The following is a 19,791-nucleotide window of genomic DNA, read 5'->3' on the forward strand; positions in this document are numbered from 1 at the left end:
TGCCTTGACCACCAAAATGTCCGCTCTTCTTGCCCACTTCATGCAAGGTGAATAAGCCCCATCAATATGTACAGTATATATTACAGTCCTCTGGAAAGTCATGACTACAGCATTAGGATGACACCTCTGCAAGATACACACCTCAAATACAAGGTGTATGTTGAAATGTTGCCTTCCATTTACATTGTGTGTGTGTGTGTTGAATGTAGTAAGCCTCTATTTTTAGCTTGGACATCACATTTTTCACAGTGTGCTCAGTAAGTTACAACATAGCATTATGCTGGAGAAAGCAGAGGCCTCACAATGCACTAAAACGCAGCTTCCCAAGAGCACCCACAGCAACATTGTACATAATAGGGCTGATGGAAAATGTAGTGACTAAACTGTAAGACAGAATCACATCACAGTTCATTCAGACTTAAGTTAACTATCAGACTAACCCTTATCTGTCATTTACCTTAATGGTTATTTGTACAACCTTTAGAAAAGTGGTCCCAATGAACAGGTAAAACAAGTAATCCGACTCAGTCAATCAGGAAGTAAATTAACCCAATTGATTTCAGTTTGTTTTTATCTATGAGACAACTGCACTCCTTCAGCAAGCACTGCAACAAACAGAAAAAAGTTCTTAATTTTCTTTATAAAAATACAAAAATAATTTAATGAGTTGTATACGTTTATACAAACATGAAGCATGTTAAGCCGACCAAACAAACAAAAAACAGCACAATCACAAAAAGAAGATTTGAAATTATTCTGTACCGTCGGTTAACACATTAAAGCATCGGTGTCCTGTAGCAACACCACCCCTCGTGGTCACAATCAGACATAGCAGACAAAAAACGGTGGAAAGCATTGGTCAGTGAGTGGTCTTATAGTCAGCCAGTCATAGGAAGCATTAGTGATGTCTCATTTGCACAAACTGGCCTCCATGAAAAAATGTCAAATCTTTCAGCAAATTTTAGAGGCTTATTTACAAAATGTCCTCTTATTTGAAAGACATCGAGTAATAGAAAAGGTAGAAAAATACACTATCCCCTCAAGGGTTACAACAGGTGTTTACAGTTCTCTAAGTAGCTTTCCCTAACTGGAGACAGGACATTCTGTGCATCAGAGGGGTAAAGACTAGGGCACTATGCATAGGCAGTCCTGTAGGGAAGCCCTTTAAAAATGTCCATTATAGTGTTTAGTTTTACTGTATGTCTGTAGTGTTTTCACAAATGTATTTCTCTGCTATTCATTCACATAGGCTGTCATGTCAGAAGGCACCTTTAAAGTAGGGTATTTTAGCTTATATAAATAGGTGCCTTTTTCGTGCCGATGGTCCAGAGGAGTACCTTTAACTTTAAAGGGCACATCTACTCAAAGGTTGCTGCTTTTAATATCATATGGTTTCCTGTTGAGCCCAACCACATCAGCTGTTGTAAGTATACACAGTGTGCTCTGCTGTGATGTGTGCTGTGTGCGTCATCATGTGTCATGTACTTTTTAGGAGCAGCTATGGGGTTGGAGGGAGCAGCTGACAGTCCTTCCTGTGTTGTGGGCCTCACTCTCGCCCTGCATACCTCACGCCAGGGCAGTTGAATGTTTGTGTGTACGAGTCTGTTTTGCATGTGCGTTTTTTGACAATTCATGGTGGATCATTTCAATCCTGGTTATATGAATGTTCGCATTAGGTGGTCAAATTCACGTCAGTGTCAGTCCAAGTGAGTTTACGCACTCTCGCACCGTTTCTCTCACACACACAATCCCTCAGTATCTATGCAACCAGTTGGTAGTAGAGTGTGTAGATCAGAGCCATGGCCAGGCAGTAGAAGACCGGGAAGCCCTCCGAGACCAGTGAGAGGTCAGGGGTGTGGGGGTCGACTGTCTGGGCGGTACGAGTCTCACCCTTTGCCTCCCCCTCATATTTCATGAGGGCCGCCACACAGCGCAGCACAGCAGGCAGCTTACAGAGAAACACGTCAGAGCACACAGACACCTCCGTCTGAGAGAGAGAAAGGATGAAGAAAGGCAGAGGGGAAGAGTAAAAAGATGGAGATGGAGAGAGAAGGAAGATTGGGTTAGAAAGGAGATGGAGAAAAGGGGAAAGAAAAAGAAGAGAAATGGCGAGAAAGGGATGAATGTGAGATGACATAGAAAACAGAGATGCAAAGGCATACAAAATTTGCTTTAAGCACATAAGGCTTAGCTAAGAAAAATAGTTAAGTATTACTGGATCATTGCAAAGCTGCAAAAAAAATACTGAACATAAGTGATCAGGGGGACGTGATCATATTTTTAGATCTGATGAACCAAAGTAAGTCGACAAGAGGAGGAAGAATGTGTGAAAAATAGGGAGAAAGGTGTTCTTACTCAGGGACCCCCAGCTTGCGACAGGCAGCGATGAAGTTCTCCACATTGAGACGACACTTGGCAGTGCTCAGCTTTGGCTAAAGAGGCAGAGAGACTGAACATCAGAGTCAAATACACAAATACTTACATAACAGACAACATTAAAACAAATACCATATTCTTTACTTTTATTTTACTGGTACTCAAATCACCTGAAGTCCCTGTCTACTCACTGACAAATATATCCTAAAGTGAACAGAATTTTACAATAAATCTTTGATTGGCCCACCACTGCTGGGGAGGGGATGTGGATGATTGACACTGCGCGGGGCCGCACGTGATTGGCCAGCTGGCAGAGGACCGTGCCATTGGACAACACCTCCCCTAGATCCTCTGGTAGGGTGGTCTTCAACATCGACTCTAGAGTCTGATAGAGAGAACGAGAGTGACAGATGGAGTGAGGGCGAAAGAGATCGAGAGATGGAGAGAGAGAAAGGGAAAGAGTACATGTGAATAGGAGAAGCATTAAAGAGAAAAAAACTGTAGGGAAGGATATGATACAACATGAGGTACACTATGCAATACCTTGTGTAGCTTTATGACAACTGGTCTCTCCTCTCTTCGCAACGAGGAGAGCAACTCAGTACGGCCTGCCTCCACCAGACTCTGTGTAGAGCCTGAGATAGAGACCTGACTCTTGACGCTGAAGCGCGACGAGGTGCGGAACAGGAAACTGTAGGGTTTCTGTGTCAGGCCTGGAGGGGACGATGTCTTGGGAGACGACGGACCCTCTGATAAACACACAAACTTTGTGTTAACTAACATCGGAGTTGTCAGTACTAGGAGATTGGAGGTCTGTATTGGTGTTTGTGTCAGTGTGTGTGTACCTGATCGGCTAACAGAGCGCTGAACGAGTGGCGTATGAGACGATGACACCTGATATGGATGTGCACATCTGATCTGCACTCTGTTGGAGAGGCAAAGACCAATTACATTATTTACATCAGGTGTGGGATATGTAGCCTGAGTGCCAGCCTGTTTGTGCTATCATGCCAACTCCTTGTCACTCATTAAAAAAGTTTGGCTTGACAATGACAGAAACGGAGTTGGCAAGAGCACAAACAGATCTGGGAACAGGCTATGGATTATACTGCTGAAATATTAAATAGTAGCACAATAACCATCAACACAAAAATAAAGTAAAATAATAGAATAACCATCAAGACAAAAAGAAAGTAAAAGAATAGTCGAAGAGAAATTGAGTACCGTAAATTCCGGACTATAAGCCGCAACTTTTTCCCGACGCTTTGAACGTCGCGGCTTAAACAATGACGCGGCTAATATATGGATTTTTCCCGCTTTAAAAATTTTTTGGTCCAAAAAAACACATTCTGTGACGTGCTCGGTTTTTTGCCGGCATGAAGCTTTCATTAGACCAATGAAATTGCCGAATGTGTTAAGGTCAAACAGTGACGAGAGCGACAATGAAAACGATCCAATATCGGATGAAGCAATTCTGAGGCTATTCAACTCCGACACCGAAGGAGATGACTTCAGTGGTTTCAGTGCACAGGAGGAGGAAGATAGTGACCAATGACTTTCTTGGTAGGCTACTGTTTACTGCAAATTTTTTATTTTTTGTTACAAGCCGTGTTTCGTTAAAGCCTATTTATTTTTGTTACAAGCCATGTTTCGTTAAAGTCTGTGTAAAGTTCATTTGTTTCAATGTACTGGTAGGCACTGTGCGGCTTATTTATGTTCAAAATATATATATTTTTTAAATTCAGTGGGTGCGGCTTATATTCAGGTGCGCTCAATAGTCCGGAAATTACGGTATATGCCAGGGTTCCCTAATAGGCAGCCCAATGGCCCACAGGTGATTTTATTTGGCCACGCAAGATCTGGGCAAAAAAAAATAAAAGATGTTTAGTTAAAAGGGTGTAAAATTAACAGGAAATCAGCTCAAAGTAATTTTAATTTAGGAAATATGTTCCCAAGTATTCCCACGCATAAATAGAGAGGCATATGTGATAGAAACCCCAGGGTTAGAACTGAATTTGAAGTGATTCTGTTATTGTCAAATACCGTTTGGGCTTCTTGAAGTCAATTTGCAGTGTACAAGTTATTTATAACTATGTTCTGGCCCCGCCATGTTCTGCTCTCAAGAAAAAAAATCAACCCATAGCTGAATGTAATTGGGGAATACTGGTATATGCTGATGAAAGTTTTAAAAAGGTGGCTGAGAGACTGACTGCACATCGTTGTCAGAGGCCATTCTGGGAGTGGCGATTCTCTGGTGAGCCACCACTAGAGGGAGACAGATAACACAATCAGAAAGCAAATACTCAAACCACAACAGTCCAGCACTGTGCACTCATCTGCTACTAATAAACATAGCAGGGCTTTCGAAAACACATTTCACACATGGATCAATTCAGGCAGTACAATTTCTCAGTCCCTGGACTAGCTCGTTTCATGTAAGGTATCTTACCTTTAGCTACTTCCTGTTTGTGACAGCGTTGGCACATGACTTCCTGTTTGGGCTGTCGTCCTCTTCAGTAAACTGGAAGATGTTTATCAAAATCAGAAATAAAATGGAAAGGTGGTTGTTTCCATAGAAAGACCACTGTGATGTCTATAACCTGTGTTACGACTACCATTTTGTTCAACGTTTGAAGAAGTGAAATATTCACACACAGATAACCGTAAGTCCACCACCACCACATAAGTTGACTAGCAACTAGTTCTATCACAACCCTAGTACTTTACAATGGAATGCAATGTAGCAGAATGTTCATTTTCTTTTCAAAATTGGTTGAATGATTATTTTTACCCAGGTGAGATAAATTACACAGTAAACGAGAAACATTGCCTCCAACCAAATTAATTTGAAATAATTGGGAGTATATCAGCTTTAATATTGTAGATAGATTGTGGCTTCCATCAATGTAATTTTCTGCATAATTTACAAACCCCCATATATATATATATATATTTTTTTTTTTAAACATATTTTCCTTTTTTATTATTTTCCCCTAAATCTACCACCACTCCCGTAATTGGAATGAACTACTTAAATATATTTTCCTTTATATTATTTTCCAATAAACCTACTTGGTGTGAACTAATGGACAACAGTGCTTAGGCTTCCACTTCCAGCTTATATATACACACACACACACACAACATACATTACAGGCACAGTACATTTTACATTAGTTATCTTTTGATTGGTTTTAGTCCCAGCTTTCAGCTACCCTCAACCCCTCCCATCTATCTCTGAAGACCATCCAGTTTTGATTTCCAGCTGCCATATATTTTCTCACAGTATAGTGATGTTTCACAAAAGTTCTGAAGCTTTCTATTCTACAGATTGTAAATTAAAGACGGTGCATTCGGAAAGTATTCAGACCCCTTGATTTCTTTCACATTATGTTACAGCCTTATTATAAAATTGATTAAATAAAAAAAATCTCAAACCTCAATCTACACACAATACCAATGCGAAAACAGGTTTTTAGAGAAGTTTGAAAATGTATTAAAAGTAAAAAAATAGAAATACCTTATTACATAAGACCCTTTGCTATGAGACTCGAAATTGAGCTCAGGTGGATCCTGTTTCCATGAATCATCCTTGAGATGTTTCTACAACGTGATTGGAGTCCATCTGTGGTAAATTCAATTGATTGGACATGATTTGGAACAGCACAAACCTGTCTATATAAGGTCCCACAGTTGACAGTGCATGTCAGAGCAAAAACCAAGCCATGAGGTCGAAGGAATTGTCTGTAGAGCTCCGAGACAGGATTGTGTCAAGGCAAAGATCTGGGGAAGGGTACCAAAAAAAATTCTGCAGCATTGAAGGTCCCCAAGAACACAGCGGCCTCCATAATTCTTAAATGGAAGAAGTTTGGAACCGTCTGGAGGAAACCTGGTACCATCCCTACGGTGAAGCATGGTGGTTGCAGCATCATGCTGTGGGGATGTTTTTAGTGGCAGGGACAGGGAGGATCGAGGGAAAGATGAATGGAGCAAAGTACAGAGAGATTCTTGATGAAAACCTGCTCCAGAGTGCTCAGGACCTCAGACTGGGGCGACGGTTCACCTTCCAACAGGACAACAACCCTAAGCACACAGCCAAGAGAACACAGGAGTGGCTTCGGGACAAATCTCTGAATGTTCTTGAGTAGGGCTGTGGGGGTCACAACATTTTGTCAGCAGGTGATTGTAAAGCAAATAACTGTCGGTCTCACGGTAATTGACTGTTAATAACATAAATATATTTAGCATCTCCTGGCTTCCACACATTGCCTACAAGCCACTGATGCAGACCTTTGGAACATCTACATTTTAAAAAGTCTAATAAATCCATGTAATATAGCCTACACCTTCACAATAAATCCATTATTTCTTTTAGACAGGTCTAAAGAAGCATGATATGAAGAAAATCTAGTCTATTTCAGAAGAACAGAACAGCATACTGATCTGACTATGCCAAATGGCTGTGGGCTACACTAGTTCATTTAGCAGACAAGATTTGCTTAGAATTCCATGGCATTATTTTACATCATGAAGAATACAGTGGCTTGCAAAAGTATTCACCCCCTTTGACATTTTTCCTATTTTGTTGTATCATTTGATTTCCACAACATGCCTACCACTTTGAAGATGCAAAATATTTTTTATTGTGAAACAAACAAGAAATAAGACAAAAAAAGAAGAAAACTTGAGCGTGCATAACTATTCACCCCCCCAAAGTCAATACTCTGTAGAGCCACCTTTTGCAGCAATTACAGCTGCAAGTATCTTGGGGTATGTCTCTAATAGCTTGGCAAATCTAGCCACTGGGATTTTTGCCCATTCTTCAAGGCAAAACTGCTCCAGCTCCTTCAAGTTGGATGGGTTCCACTGGTGTACAGCAATCCTTAAGTCATACCACAGATTCTAAATTGGATGGAGTTCTGGGCTTTGATTAGGCCATTCCAAGACATGCTAAGTTTCCCCTTAAACCACTTGAGTGTTGCTTTAGCAGTATGATTAGGGTCATTGTCCTGCTGGAAGGTGAACCTCCATCCCAGTCTCAAATCTCTGGAAGACTGAAATAGGTTTCCCTCAAGAATTTCCCTGTATTTAGTGCCCGTGTTTGCTTATTTTTTTCTTTAAGCAATGGCTTTTTTCTGGCCACACTTCCATAAAGCCCAGCTCGGTGGAGTGTACGGCTTAAAATGGACAGATACTCCAATCTCCGCTGTGGAGCTTTGCAGCTCCTTCAGGGTTATCTTTGGTGTCTTTGTTGCCTCTCTGATTAATGCCCTATTTGCCTGGTCCATGAGTTTTGGTGGGCGGTCCTCTCTTGGCAAGTTTGTTGTGGTGCCATGTTCTTTCCATGTTTTAATAATGGATTTAATGGTGCTCCGTGGGATGTTCAAAGTTTGCTGTGTGGTGTTGCAGACACTGGGGTCTTTTAGAACAGGTGTATATGTACTGCGATCATGTGACAGATCATATTACTTTATTTAACTAATTATGTGAAACAAGTAATTATTTTCATTTCACCAATTTGGACTATTTTGTGTATGTCCACTATATGAAAACCAAATAAAAATCCATTTAAATTACAGGTTCTAATGCAACAAAATAGTAAAAATGCCAAGGGAGATGAATACTTTTGCAAGGCACTGTACAATTGAACAAAGCTGAATAAAATAGAATGGATATTTTCTCCAAACGATTTGAGAGTGTGCACATGCGGCTATTCTGTGTTGAGTGGTTAACAAAGAAATAGGTACGCCTATATCTTTAATATAGAGTTATTAATGTAACTTTAGTTGTTCTACAATTGTTGGGCTATATGTTTAGATTTTTAATAGATTGTAAGGCTAGATGAAGCGACTCTAATGATGATTAGAAAAAAAGTCACTTGAAAGGCAAGAGCTGGTTTTTTTTGCGCAGGCTGTACACACTTCATCAGTCTCTCATTCACAGTTTGACAAGCACTTGATAATGCCTCGAATTTCATGGCGGCATACCCTTTGTGTGGCCGTAATGCACCCTAAAGAAATCCATGCCTTATGCGGCTGCATTGTGCACTTCTCCCTGATAGCTGCATGCTCTGAAGCACCTCTCACTCACATAAATCGGGTCTTTCTCACAGGCTACAAGTAAAGACAGACACATCGGGGACACAACTGCGCACGTCCTTATCCAATTCCGAGGTGCATATTGAAGATTGGAAGAACTGTCCACATTTACTTTGTCAGCCAACAAGATAAGTAGACCTAACGAACAGCAAAAGCACTAGCCCATGTCAATTGACTATCCCCCATAGTACAAAAGTTGACCTATTCTGTGCAAGAAATAAATATTACGAAAAGTATGGGGACAGTTGTGGGATGTGACAGATCCCAAATTAATACAACCACTAGCATCCAAAAAAATTAAATACGCAATGTGGCTGACGCAACAGATCAGAACGTTTAGCTTAAAATGTTGATAAACTATTAGGTTATTTCTTCACATTATAAGCACAGCAATGCACACTCAGGGAGTAGACTATAAACGCAAATGTTACATTAACAGAAAAAAAACATTATCAAAAGTGACCACAAATGCAATAAGGCATGTAATGCTTTTACTACAAAGGTGCATATTTATGGTGAAAATGATCTTCCCCAAACTTGAAACTCACACTGCTTATGTATGCCAGTTAGGCTCTACACCCCTTGTAAAGCGGATTAATGTGCTTAGTTTTAAAAAGTTATTATTTTGCCACTTTAGTTGTGATACAAACCTTATCAAAACATATAGGCCTATAGGCTAGGCTACATGGGTGTGCGACTATGATTAGAAAAAGTAGCAAAAAAAGGCATTGTTTCTTGCCTTATGCTGGGCAAATGATAATACACTACCGGTCAAAAGTTTGGACACACTTATTCCAGGGTTTTTAATTTATTTCTACTATTTTCTACATTGTAGAATAATAGTGAAGACATCAAAACTATGAAATAACACATGGAATCATGTAGTAACCATATTTCAGATTCTTCAAATAGCCAGCCTTTGCCTTGATGACAGCTTTGCACACTCTTGGCATTCTCGCAGCCAGCTTCACCTAGAATGCTTTTCCAACAGTCTAGAAGAAGTTCCCACTTATGCTGAGCACTTGTTGGCTGCTTTTCCTTCACTCTGCGGTCCGACTCATCTCAAACCATCTCAATTTGGTTGAGGTCAGGGGATTGTTGCAGAATGGCGCCGGAGGAGATGGCTTCCGTTTTACGGTCCCCTAACCAACTGTTCTATTGTGTGTGTTTTTTCATGTTATTTGTAAATTATTTTGTATATAAATGTTTCTGCCACCGTCTCTTCTCTCTGTTGAGACCACTCGATCCGTCTATGGGGAGTAGTTCGATGTCAGTCTGTGGTTGCTCACCAGAGAACACAATGTCCTTCTTAGTTGTAGGCTACTTTGTCTTGGAGTGTTCTTAGAATGGGGACTTCAGGGGTACCACCTGGTGGTGATAGGGATCTGTTCTTCACTCCCGTCTTTGGTTAATTGTCCTAGACTACTTTACATACCCAGCTGCAGACTGAATGTTTGGTCTAGTATTTAAAGTCTTCATTCGTCGAGAGTTTCAGAGGGTCTTACCATTTTCTGGTCTTGTAGTTTTAACCATTCCAACGTGTGGACCACGTCCTTTGGTCTGTATTTAAATTCTCAGCGAGTCCTTTTTAAGCACTCTGGCCTGAAAGGCGGTTCCCATCATGTTGACATGAACTCGGAGTTCACTTGGGCGTGGCTACTGACTGGGCACAAGTTTGCAAGAAAAACAATTCTCATTTAGAGGGCGAAAATCACATTGCTATCTTTTCAAAAATAATTTCATATTTAATCATGAGTTGTACAACATTTAGATGTAAATCTGATATATACAGTGCAAAAGCTCTTAAAGTTAATGTTTCTGTTCTAATGTATTTTTTATCATTTGAATGACATCACAAAAATAGACATTAATTTCCCATATCTGTCATCATTCTCAACATTCGGATGTTGAAATATATTGTCCAAGTGTCCGCGTTTGATGTTGAAGTTTTGGCGACAAAGTCTCTCTATGTAACATAGGGATTTTAAACTTCTCAATACTGCAGGGCAAGAGAGAGAAAGTTTACGACTGGCTGCTAAGTCATAAAACTGGCACAACTCCCACCTCCTGCGGGAGAGAGGGGGCTGGTTATCTGTCCGCCAACTGCCTAGCTGATCTGGCACCTTTGATCCCCACCAAGGAGAGAGTCATGACAAGAGCTTCTAGATATCAGGACAGGGAATACTAACCTCGTACTGGAAGAAGATTTTTTCTTTAACGAGTCGGACGAGGATTTACTTCAGACACCCGGCAAGGCCCTCATGCACGTCATTCACAGGAGAAAGAGACGGAGATATCGGGGATGTAGGTCGGGGTGCCTTGTAAGGATCCGACGGTGAGTGGGTAATCTGCCTTTACCATCAATCTGATTAGCCAATGTACAATCATTGGATAATAAAATAGATAAACTACAATCACGTATATCCTACCAACGGGACATTAAAAACGAATATCTTATATTTCACAGAGTCGTGGCTGAACGACGACATGAATAACATACAGCTAGCGGGTTTTACGGTGTATAGGCAGGATAGAATAGCCACCTCCGGTAAGACAAGGGGTAGCGGTCTATGTAGATTTGTAAACAACATCTGGTGCACAAAATCTAATCCTCAAAGAAAATATGACCAAGCTTTGCCATCTTGGGTTAATAAAATGATAAAATCTTATAAACAAGGTTCTCAAGGGTTTGGTTACCTGAGGTACAGCATCTCATGATAAGCTGTAGACCACACTATTTACTAAGAGAGATTTCATCTATATTCTTCGTAGCTGTCCATGTGCCACCAGAAACCGATGCTGGCACTAAGACCGCACTCAATGAGCTGTATACGGCCATAAGCAAACAAGAAAACGCTCATCCAGAGGCGGAGCTCCAAGTGGAACGGAGGGAAACTTAAATCCGTTTTACCTAATTTCTACAAGCATGTTAAATGTGCAACTAGATTGAAAAACCTCAAGACCACCAACACTCCACACAGACACATACAAAGCTCTCCCTCGCCCTTCATTTGACAAATCTGACCATAATTCTATCCTCCGGATTCCTGCTTACAAGCAAAAACTAAAACGGAAAGCACCAGTGACTCCGTCAGAATAAAAGTGGTCAGATGAAGCGGATGCTAAGCTACAGGACTGTTTTGCTAGCACAGACTGGAATATGTTCCGGGAATCTTCCGATGGCATTGAGGAGTACACCACATCAGTTACTGGCTTCATCAATAAGTGCATCGATGACGTCCCCCCCACAGTGACTGTACGTACGTACCCCAAACAGAAGCCATGGATTACAGACAACATCCATACTGAGCTAAAGGGTAGAGCTGCTGCTTTCAAGGAGTGGGACTCTAACCCAGAAGTTTATAAGAAATCCCACTATGCCCTCCAATGAACCATCAAACAGGCAAAGCTTCAATACAGGATTAAGATTGAATCATACTACACCGGCTCCAACGCTCATCGGATGTGGCAGGGCTCGCAAACTATTACAGACTACAAAGGGAAGCACAGACGCGAGCTGCCAAGTGACACAAGCCTACCAGACAAGCTAAATTACATCTGTGCTCGCTTCGAGGCAAGCAACACTGAAAAACATGCATTAGAGAATCAGCTGTTCTGGACGACTGCGTTATCACGCTCTCTGTAGCCAATGTGAGTAAGACCTTTAAACAGGTCAACATTCAGGGTCAGACGGATTACCAGGACGTGTTCTCCGAGCATGTGCTGACCAACTAGCAAGTGTCTTCACTGACAATTTCAACCTGTCCCTGACAGTCTGTAATACCTGTGGTCTTAGTGCCCATATGTTTGTGGTGGTAAATAAACAGCCATGAAAAGTATAGCTGAGAACTCTAGGCAAGTAGTGTGCCCTGCAATTTATCACAATATACTCTACTTCAGGCAAGCAAAATCTAGACAATCCCTTATATTTCGTGCACCAGCTGTTTACAAATATGCACAGACCGCCACCCCCAACCCCTTCCCCCTCCCCTCATCTGACCGGAGTGTGCTGTTCTATCCTGCCGGTGTAGCATATATCCCGCTAGCTGAATATCCATGTCGTCATTCAGCCACGATTCCGTGAAACACAGGATATTACAGTTTTTGATGTCCCGTTGGTAGGATATTCGTGATTGTACCTCGTCTAGTTTATAGTCCAATTATTGCACTTTGGCGAGTAATATTGATGGTAACGGCAGCTTTCCAACTTGCCTTCTGCGGGTCCGGACGAGGCATCCGGCTCTTCGTCCTTTGCGTCGCTTCCTTTTGCGAATAATTGGGATGTCTGCCCTGTGGGGTGTTTGGAGAATATCGTGTGAGTCCTGCTTGTTGTTGAAAAAAATCTTTGTTTAATCCGAGGTGGGTGATCGCTGTCCTGACATCCAGAAGCTCTTTTCTGCAGTAAGATACGGTTGCAGAAACGTTATGTACAAAATAATTTACAAATATCGCGAAAAAAACCCCACAATAGCACAATTGGTTAGGAGACCGTAAAACGGCGGCCATCTCCTCCAGCGCCATCTTATCAGTGCCCTCAAAGCGCATCACTAAGCTAAGGAACCTGGAACTAAACACCTCCCTCAACTGGATCCTGGATATCCTGACGGGCCGCCAACAGATGGTAAGGGTAGGTAACAACACATCCCCCACGCTGATCCTCAACACAGGGGCCCATCAGTCCCCTCCAGGCACGACTCCAACACCATCATGAAGTTTGCCGATGACACAACAGTGGTAGGCCTGATCACCGACAACGATGAGAGTCTATAGGGAGGAGGTCAGAAACCTGGCTGAGTGGTGCCAGGACAACAACCTCTCCCTTAATGTGTTCAAGACAAAGGAGATGATTGTGGACTACAGGAAAAGGAGGATCGAGCATGCCCCAATTCTCATCTACGGGGCTGTAGTGAAGCAGGTTGAGAGCGTCAAGTTCCTTGGTGTCCACATCACCAACAAACTATCATGGTCCAAACACATCAAGACAGTCATGAAGAGGGAACGACAAAGCCTATTCCCCTTCAGGAGACTGAAAAGATTTGGCATGGGTCCTCAGATCCTCAACAAGTTCTACAGCTGCACCATCGAGAGCAGCATGACTGGTTGCATCACTGCCTGGTATGGCAACTGCTTGGCCTCCGACCGCAAGGCACTACACACAGGGTAGTGCGTACGGTCCAGTAAAGTTTTTTTTTATTTAACTAGGCAAGTCAGTTAATAACAAATTCTTATTTACAATGACGGCCCTCACCGGCCAAACCCAGACGACGCTGGGCCAATTGTGCATCCCCCTATGGGACTCCCAATCATGGCCGGTTGTGATACAGCCTGGAATTGAATCAAGGTGTTTGTACTGACGCCTCAAGCACTGAGATGCAGTGCCTTAGACCGCTGCGCCACTCGGGAGCCCTAGTCACTGGGGCCAAGCGTCCAGGATGTCTATACCAGGCGGTGTCAGTGGAAGGCTCTAAAACTTGTCAAAACCTCCAGCTACCCTAGTCATAGACTGCTGTCTCTGCTACCGCACGGCAAGCGGTACCGGAGCACCAAAAGGCCAAAAGGCTTCTTAACAGCTTCTACCCCCAAGCCATAAGACTCCTGAACAGCCAATTAAATGGCTACCCAGGCAATTTGCATTGCCCCCCTCTTTTATGCTGCTGCTACTCTCTGCTTATTATCTATGCATAGTCACTTTAACTCTACCTAGATGTACATATTACCTCAATTAACCGGTGCCACCACACATTGACTTTGTACTGGTACCACCTGTATATAGCCTCGCTACTGTTATTTTACTGCTGCTCTTTAATTATGTTATTTTTCTTAAAACTGTATTGCTGGTTAAGGGCTTGTTAGTAAGCATTTCAATGTTGTATTTGGCGCATGTGACAAATAAAATTTGACTTGACAATAGAGTGCTGAGTACCAGGCATTTAGCAAGTTTGGTACGCTACTAATGACCATCAGCAGCATCAGAGATTGGAGAAGCCTAATTACCGTGACTGAACAGTCGCATGGAATTTGACTGCGTTCTTCACCCGTGACCACCGGTGTGGCGGTCATACGGTCACTGCAACAGCCCTATCCTTGAGTGGCCCAGCCGGAACCTGGACTTGAACCCGATCTAACATCTCTGGAGAGACCTGAAAATAGCTATTCAGTGACACTCCCCATCCAACCTGACAGAGCTTGAGAGGATGGGCGAAACTCCCCAAATACAGGTGTGCTAAGCTTGTAGCGTCATACCCAAGAAGACGAGGCAGTAATCGCTGCTAAAGGTGCTTCAACAAAGTACTGAGTTAAATGGTCTGAATACTAATGTAAATGTAATATTTCAGTTTTAACATTTTTATAAATTAGTAAACATTTCTATAAACCTGTTTTTGCTTTGTCATTATGGGGTATTGTGTGTGGATTGATGAGAAAGAAACAATTTCATCAATTTTAGAATAAGGCAGTAACGCAACAAAATGTGAAAAAAGTCAAGGGGTCTGAAAACTTTCCAAATGCAATGTAAACAACTTTGCTACCATTATTATTAATATATTATTGATTGATTAACTATGTCTTATCAAATCACCCAGTAGTATTATTTTGCAGAGTTAGCTCCAAGTAAATGTTGCATTTTTTAAGCCATTCCTGAACCTGCGACCAAAAACAAGCTACATAACCTGTTATGGCTAGGGGGCAGTATTTTCACGGCTGGATAAAAAACGTACCCGATTTAATCTGGTTACTACTCCTGCCCAGTAACTAGAATATGCATATAATTATTGGCTTTGGATAGAAAACACTCCAACGTTTCTAAAACTGTTTGAATGGTGTCTGTGAGTATAACAGAACTCAAATGGCAGGTCAAAACCTGAGAGATTCCTTTACAGGAAGTGGCCTGTCTGACCATTTCTTGAACTTCTTTGCCATCTCCATCTTTTACAAAGGATCTCTGCTCTAACGTGACACTTCCTACGTCTTCCATGGGCGCTCAGAGCCCGGGAAAAACCTGAATGTCGTCATCCCAGCCCCAGGCTGAAACACATTATCGCCTTTCTCAAGTGGCCGATCAAGGGACTGTGGGCTTAGGGGCGTGCCCTGGCCGCCCCCGTCTTTGTGATTTTTCCTCTGTTTGCCGAAAAGGAGATTCCCGGTCGGAATATTATCGCTTTTTTACGAGATAAATTGCATAGAAATTGATTTTAAACAGCGGTTGACATGCTTCGAAGTACGGTAATGGAATATTTAGATTTTTTTTGTCACGAATTGCGCCATGCGCACGACCCTGATTTACCATTTCGGATAGTGTCTGGGAAGCACGAACAAAACGCCGCTATTCGGATATAACGATGGATTATTTTGGACCAAACCAACATTTGTTATTGAAGTAGCAGTCCTGGGAGTGCATTCTGACGAAGACAACAAAAGGTAATCAAACTTTTATAATAGTAAATCTGATTTTGGTGAAGGCTAAACTTGCTGGGTGTCTAAATAGCTAGCCCGTGATGGCTGGGCTATGTACTTAGAATATTGCAAAATGTGCTTTCACCAAAAAGCTATTTTAAAATCGGACATATCGAGTGCATAGAGGAGTTCTGTATCTATAATTCTTAAAATAATTGTTATGCTTTTTGTGAACGTTTATCGTGAGTAATTTAGTAAATTGTTAGCAAATTCCCCGGAAGTTTGCGGGGGGTATGCTAGTTCTGAACGTCACATGCTAATGTAAAAAGCGGTTTTTTGATATAAATATGAACTTGATTGAACAAAACATGCATGTATTGTATAACATAATGTCCTAGGGTTGTCATCTGATGAAGATCATCAAAGGTTAGTGCTGCATTTAGCTGTCTTCTGGGTTTTTGTGACATTATATGCTAGCTTGAAAAATGGGTGTCTGATTATTTCTGGCTTGGTACTCTGCTGACATAATCTAATGTTTTGCTTTCGTTGTAAAGCCTTTTTGAAATCGGACAGTGTGGTTAGATAAAGGAGAGTCTTATCTTTAAAATGCTGTGAAATAGTCATATGTTTGAAAAATTGAAGTTTTTGTATTTTTGAGGAATTTGTAATTCGCGCCACGCCTATCATTGGATATTGGAGCAGGTGTTCCGCTAGCGGAACGTCTAGATGTAAGAGGTTAATGTTGTTTTACTGTCTGTAATATCCTTTATCCTCCCTCTACCCTCTCCCCCTCTTGTCTTTGTTTTCACAGTGAATAGGGAGGCAGAGCCGGTGATTTTCATAGATGGCAGTGTCACCGAGGAGGAAGAAGAGGAGTGCAGGACAAATCATCCCACTCCCCCGCATGTTAGGAGGATGCCTTTATAAATGCTTTATTAACTCTTATAAGCATGTTATGAATGTCTTATGACTAGTAGATGGGTATCTAACAGTGTCATGGTGTTTTTCTCAGGAGAAGACCGGGAAGTCCTCACCATCTCCTCAAACACAAGACTCTTCTATATGCAGGTGAGTCACACACATACACACACGACTCAACACTCATATTGTCACGTGAACATTGAATCTGCACCCTCAGCCATGTTCCCACAAGGTTTTGTGATTGTGGTGTTTGTGTGTCAGTGAGTTTCAACTTCTCTGTTCCTGCGCCCGTTTCAGTGTGGATTCAACAGTTTGACTGGCTGGCTTTATGTACACAGTTTCATATACAGCAACCGCCAGGACAGATACTCTTTTTATCACAATCTGTTTTTCTCTCACTGCCTTGTTTTACAAGGTCACCCTCTCATAGAGTGTGTGAAATGTCAATAGACTACGGTTCCCATTACTTACACCACTCACTGACTGACTGGCCTAACAAGGGGAACACACACACACACACACACACACACACACACACACACACAACCAGGGTAAATAATTCACTCACTACTGCTAGGTTTATAAAGAGAGACCACAACAATTCTGCTTACTTACTTTCTCAACAGTTTGTTAATTTTGGTGACTGGGGATGAGTGAATTACATTGTAGTCTTTGGCTGTATTCACACAGAAGGTTCCAACTGTTTGCCTCTGGTGGTTGGCTGCAGTGGTTAAATTGTGGATTGAAGAGTCATGGGTTGGAGTCCTGTGACTGTGAGAAGCTTTTGTTAGCAGGACATTGACACTATTATCTGACATCAAGCCACTCCAACCAACCGTCAATGGGAGGCTATGTTGACTCAAAATATGACATCATCATAGAATGTTTGGTGTTTGCCATCAGTCTAATCTGTAACAGACACATGTTTTTATCACTCATCACTCTCCCTTTTTCTTTTCTCTCTCTCTTTCTTTCTCTCCCCCCAGGACTAGTATCAGTGTGGAGGTAGGGGGCTGTGGAGGTAGGCCCCTGTCCCCCTCCAGTCCCACCTTGGAGGAGAGAAGGAGACCAGGCACCCTGCTCATCTGGCATGAGAGGGAGAGGGCCCAGCAGCAGAAGAGAGACTACCGGGCCAGAGACAACAGGTTAGTAGAGGGAGCAAGTGAGTTTTATCATCCGTTGTACAATGGAAGGTTTGAGGCTGCACACAAAGCAATATACAGTTGCAGTCAAATATATTGGCACCCTTTAATGATTTACATATTTCTTTTCAAATACATTTAAATGTAGAACTTTTGGTGTTTACACGTGGATTTGTTTGACTTCGAACTGCACAGGACCAAGAAAAATGTTGATTTTTCACTTTAAAGTAATGGCCTGGATAGAAATCCAGGGCTTAAAAACAAAGGTGTCATTGTATGCTGACAATTCATGTTCTCTTTTAAATCAGCAATTCGGGTTTTTGCACAGCCTCAGAGGATCTAGATAATTTTTCTAACCTTTCTGGATTAAAACCGAATTATGTGTGTACAATATTACGTATTGGATCTCTAATAAATACAACTTTTACATTACCTTAAAGTTTACCAATATATTGGTCTGATGGTGAAGTGGACATACTCTGTATTCATATCCTGAAAGAAAGAAATGATCTCACTGCAATACATTTTAATAGGAAGTTAGCCAAATTAGATAAGATTTTGCTACCATGGAATGGACAACACTTGTCTATTTGTGGAAAAATCACCCTGATTTAACTTTTTAGTCATATTCCAGTTTACCTAATTACTTATGGCCCTGCCTACACCAAACGACTTGTTTTTTAAATTATATGAGCAAAAACATATTCATTCAACTTTATTTGGAACGGCAAGCCAGACGAAATTAAATGGGCCTATTTATATAATGAATCTGAATTCAGCTATGCTAACATAATTGCAAAAGGGTTTTCTAATGATCAATTAGCCTTTTAAAATGATAAACTTGGATTAGCTAACAACGTGCAATTGGAACATAGGAATGATGGTTGCTGATAATGGGCCTCTGTACACTTATGTACAGTCATGGCCAAAAGTTTTGAGAATGACACAAATATTAATTTTCACAAAGTCTGCTGCCTCAATTTGTATGACGACAATTTGCATATACTCCAGAAAGGACCAGCTGACATCATGTCAGTGATTCTCTCGTTAACACAGGTGTGAGTATAGACGAGGACAAGGCTGGAGATCACTGTCATGCTGATTGAGTTCGAATAACAGACTGGAAGCTTCAAAAGGAGGGTGGTGCTTGGAATCATTGTTCTTCCTCTGTCAGCCATGGTTACCTGCAAGGAAACAGGCGCCATCATCATTGCTTTGCACAAAAAGGGCTTCACAGGCAAGGATATTGCTGCCAGTAAGATTGCACCTAAATCAACCATTTATCGGATCAACAAGAACTTCAAGGAGAGCTGTTCAATTGTTGTGAGGAAGGCTTCAGGGCGCCCAAGAAAGTCCAGCAAGCACCAGGAGCGTCTCCTAAAGTTGATTCAGCTGCTGGATCAGGGCACCACCAGTACAGAGCTTGCTCAGGAATGGCAGCAGGCAGGTGTGAGTGCATGCACAGTGAGGCGAAGACTTTTGGAGGATGGCCTGGTGTCAAGAAGGGCCGCAAAGAAGCCACTTCTCTCCAGGAAAAACATCAGGGACAGACTGATATTCTGCAAAAGATACAGGGATTGGAGTGCTGAGGACTGGGGTAAAGTCATTTTCTCTGATGAATCCCCTTTCCGATTGTTTGGGGCATCTGGAAAAAGCCTTTCCGGAGAAGACAAGGTGAGCGCTACCATCCTGTGTCATGCCAACAGTAAAGCATCCTGAGACCATTCATGTGTGGGGTTGCTTCTCAGCCAAGGGAGTGGGCTCACTCTCACAATTTTGCCTAAGAACACAGCCATGAATAAAGAATGGTACCAACACATCCTATGAGAGCAACTTCTCCCAACTATCCAGGAACAGTTTGG

At 41.9% G+C, this 19,791-nt stretch overlaps 1 protein-coding gene across 4 annotated transcripts in view; it reads right to left on the bottom strand.

The window, feature by feature from the left end:
- Positions 1 to 19,791, bottom strand: part of LOC106577444 (DISP complex protein LRCH3) — a 36,085-nt gene that overhangs the window by 6,389 nt on the left and 9,905 nt on the right. The window contains exons 1-8 of one of the 4 annotated variants that reach the window (XM_082965059.1): positions 17,403 to 17,540; positions 4,826 to 4,897; positions 4,587 to 4,641; positions 3,222 to 3,301; positions 2,920 to 3,125; positions 2,624 to 2,761; positions 2,356 to 2,432; positions 1 to 1,987 (exon numbers count right to left, since the gene is read on the bottom strand). The exon at positions 1 to 1,987 is cut by the window's left edge and continues 339 nt beyond it. In XM_082965059.1, coding sequence (XP_082821185.1) covers positions 1,912 to 1,987; positions 2,356 to 2,432; positions 2,624 to 2,761; positions 2,920 to 3,125; positions 3,222 to 3,301; positions 4,587 to 4,641; positions 4,826 to 4,862 — 669 coding nt within the window. In that variant the 5' untranslated portion in view covers positions 4,863 to 4,897; positions 17,403 to 17,540 and the 3' untranslated portion in view covers positions 1 to 1,911. Of the gene's footprint in view, positions 1,988 to 2,355; positions 2,433 to 2,623; positions 2,762 to 2,919; positions 3,126 to 3,221; positions 3,302 to 4,586; positions 4,642 to 4,825; positions 12,446 to 17,402; positions 17,541 to 19,791 lie in introns of those variants that run through there. The other 3 variants (XM_082965058.1, XM_082965060.1, XM_082965061.1) reach the window with 3 other exon arrangements.

Source organism: Salmo salar, chromosome 18, assembly GCF_965601325.2.
Source record: "Salmo salar chromosome 18, fSalSal1, whole genome shotgun sequence".
In the NCBI taxonomy this organism is placed as follows: Eukaryota; Metazoa; Chordata; class Actinopteri; order Salmoniformes; family Salmonidae; genus Salmo; species Salmo salar.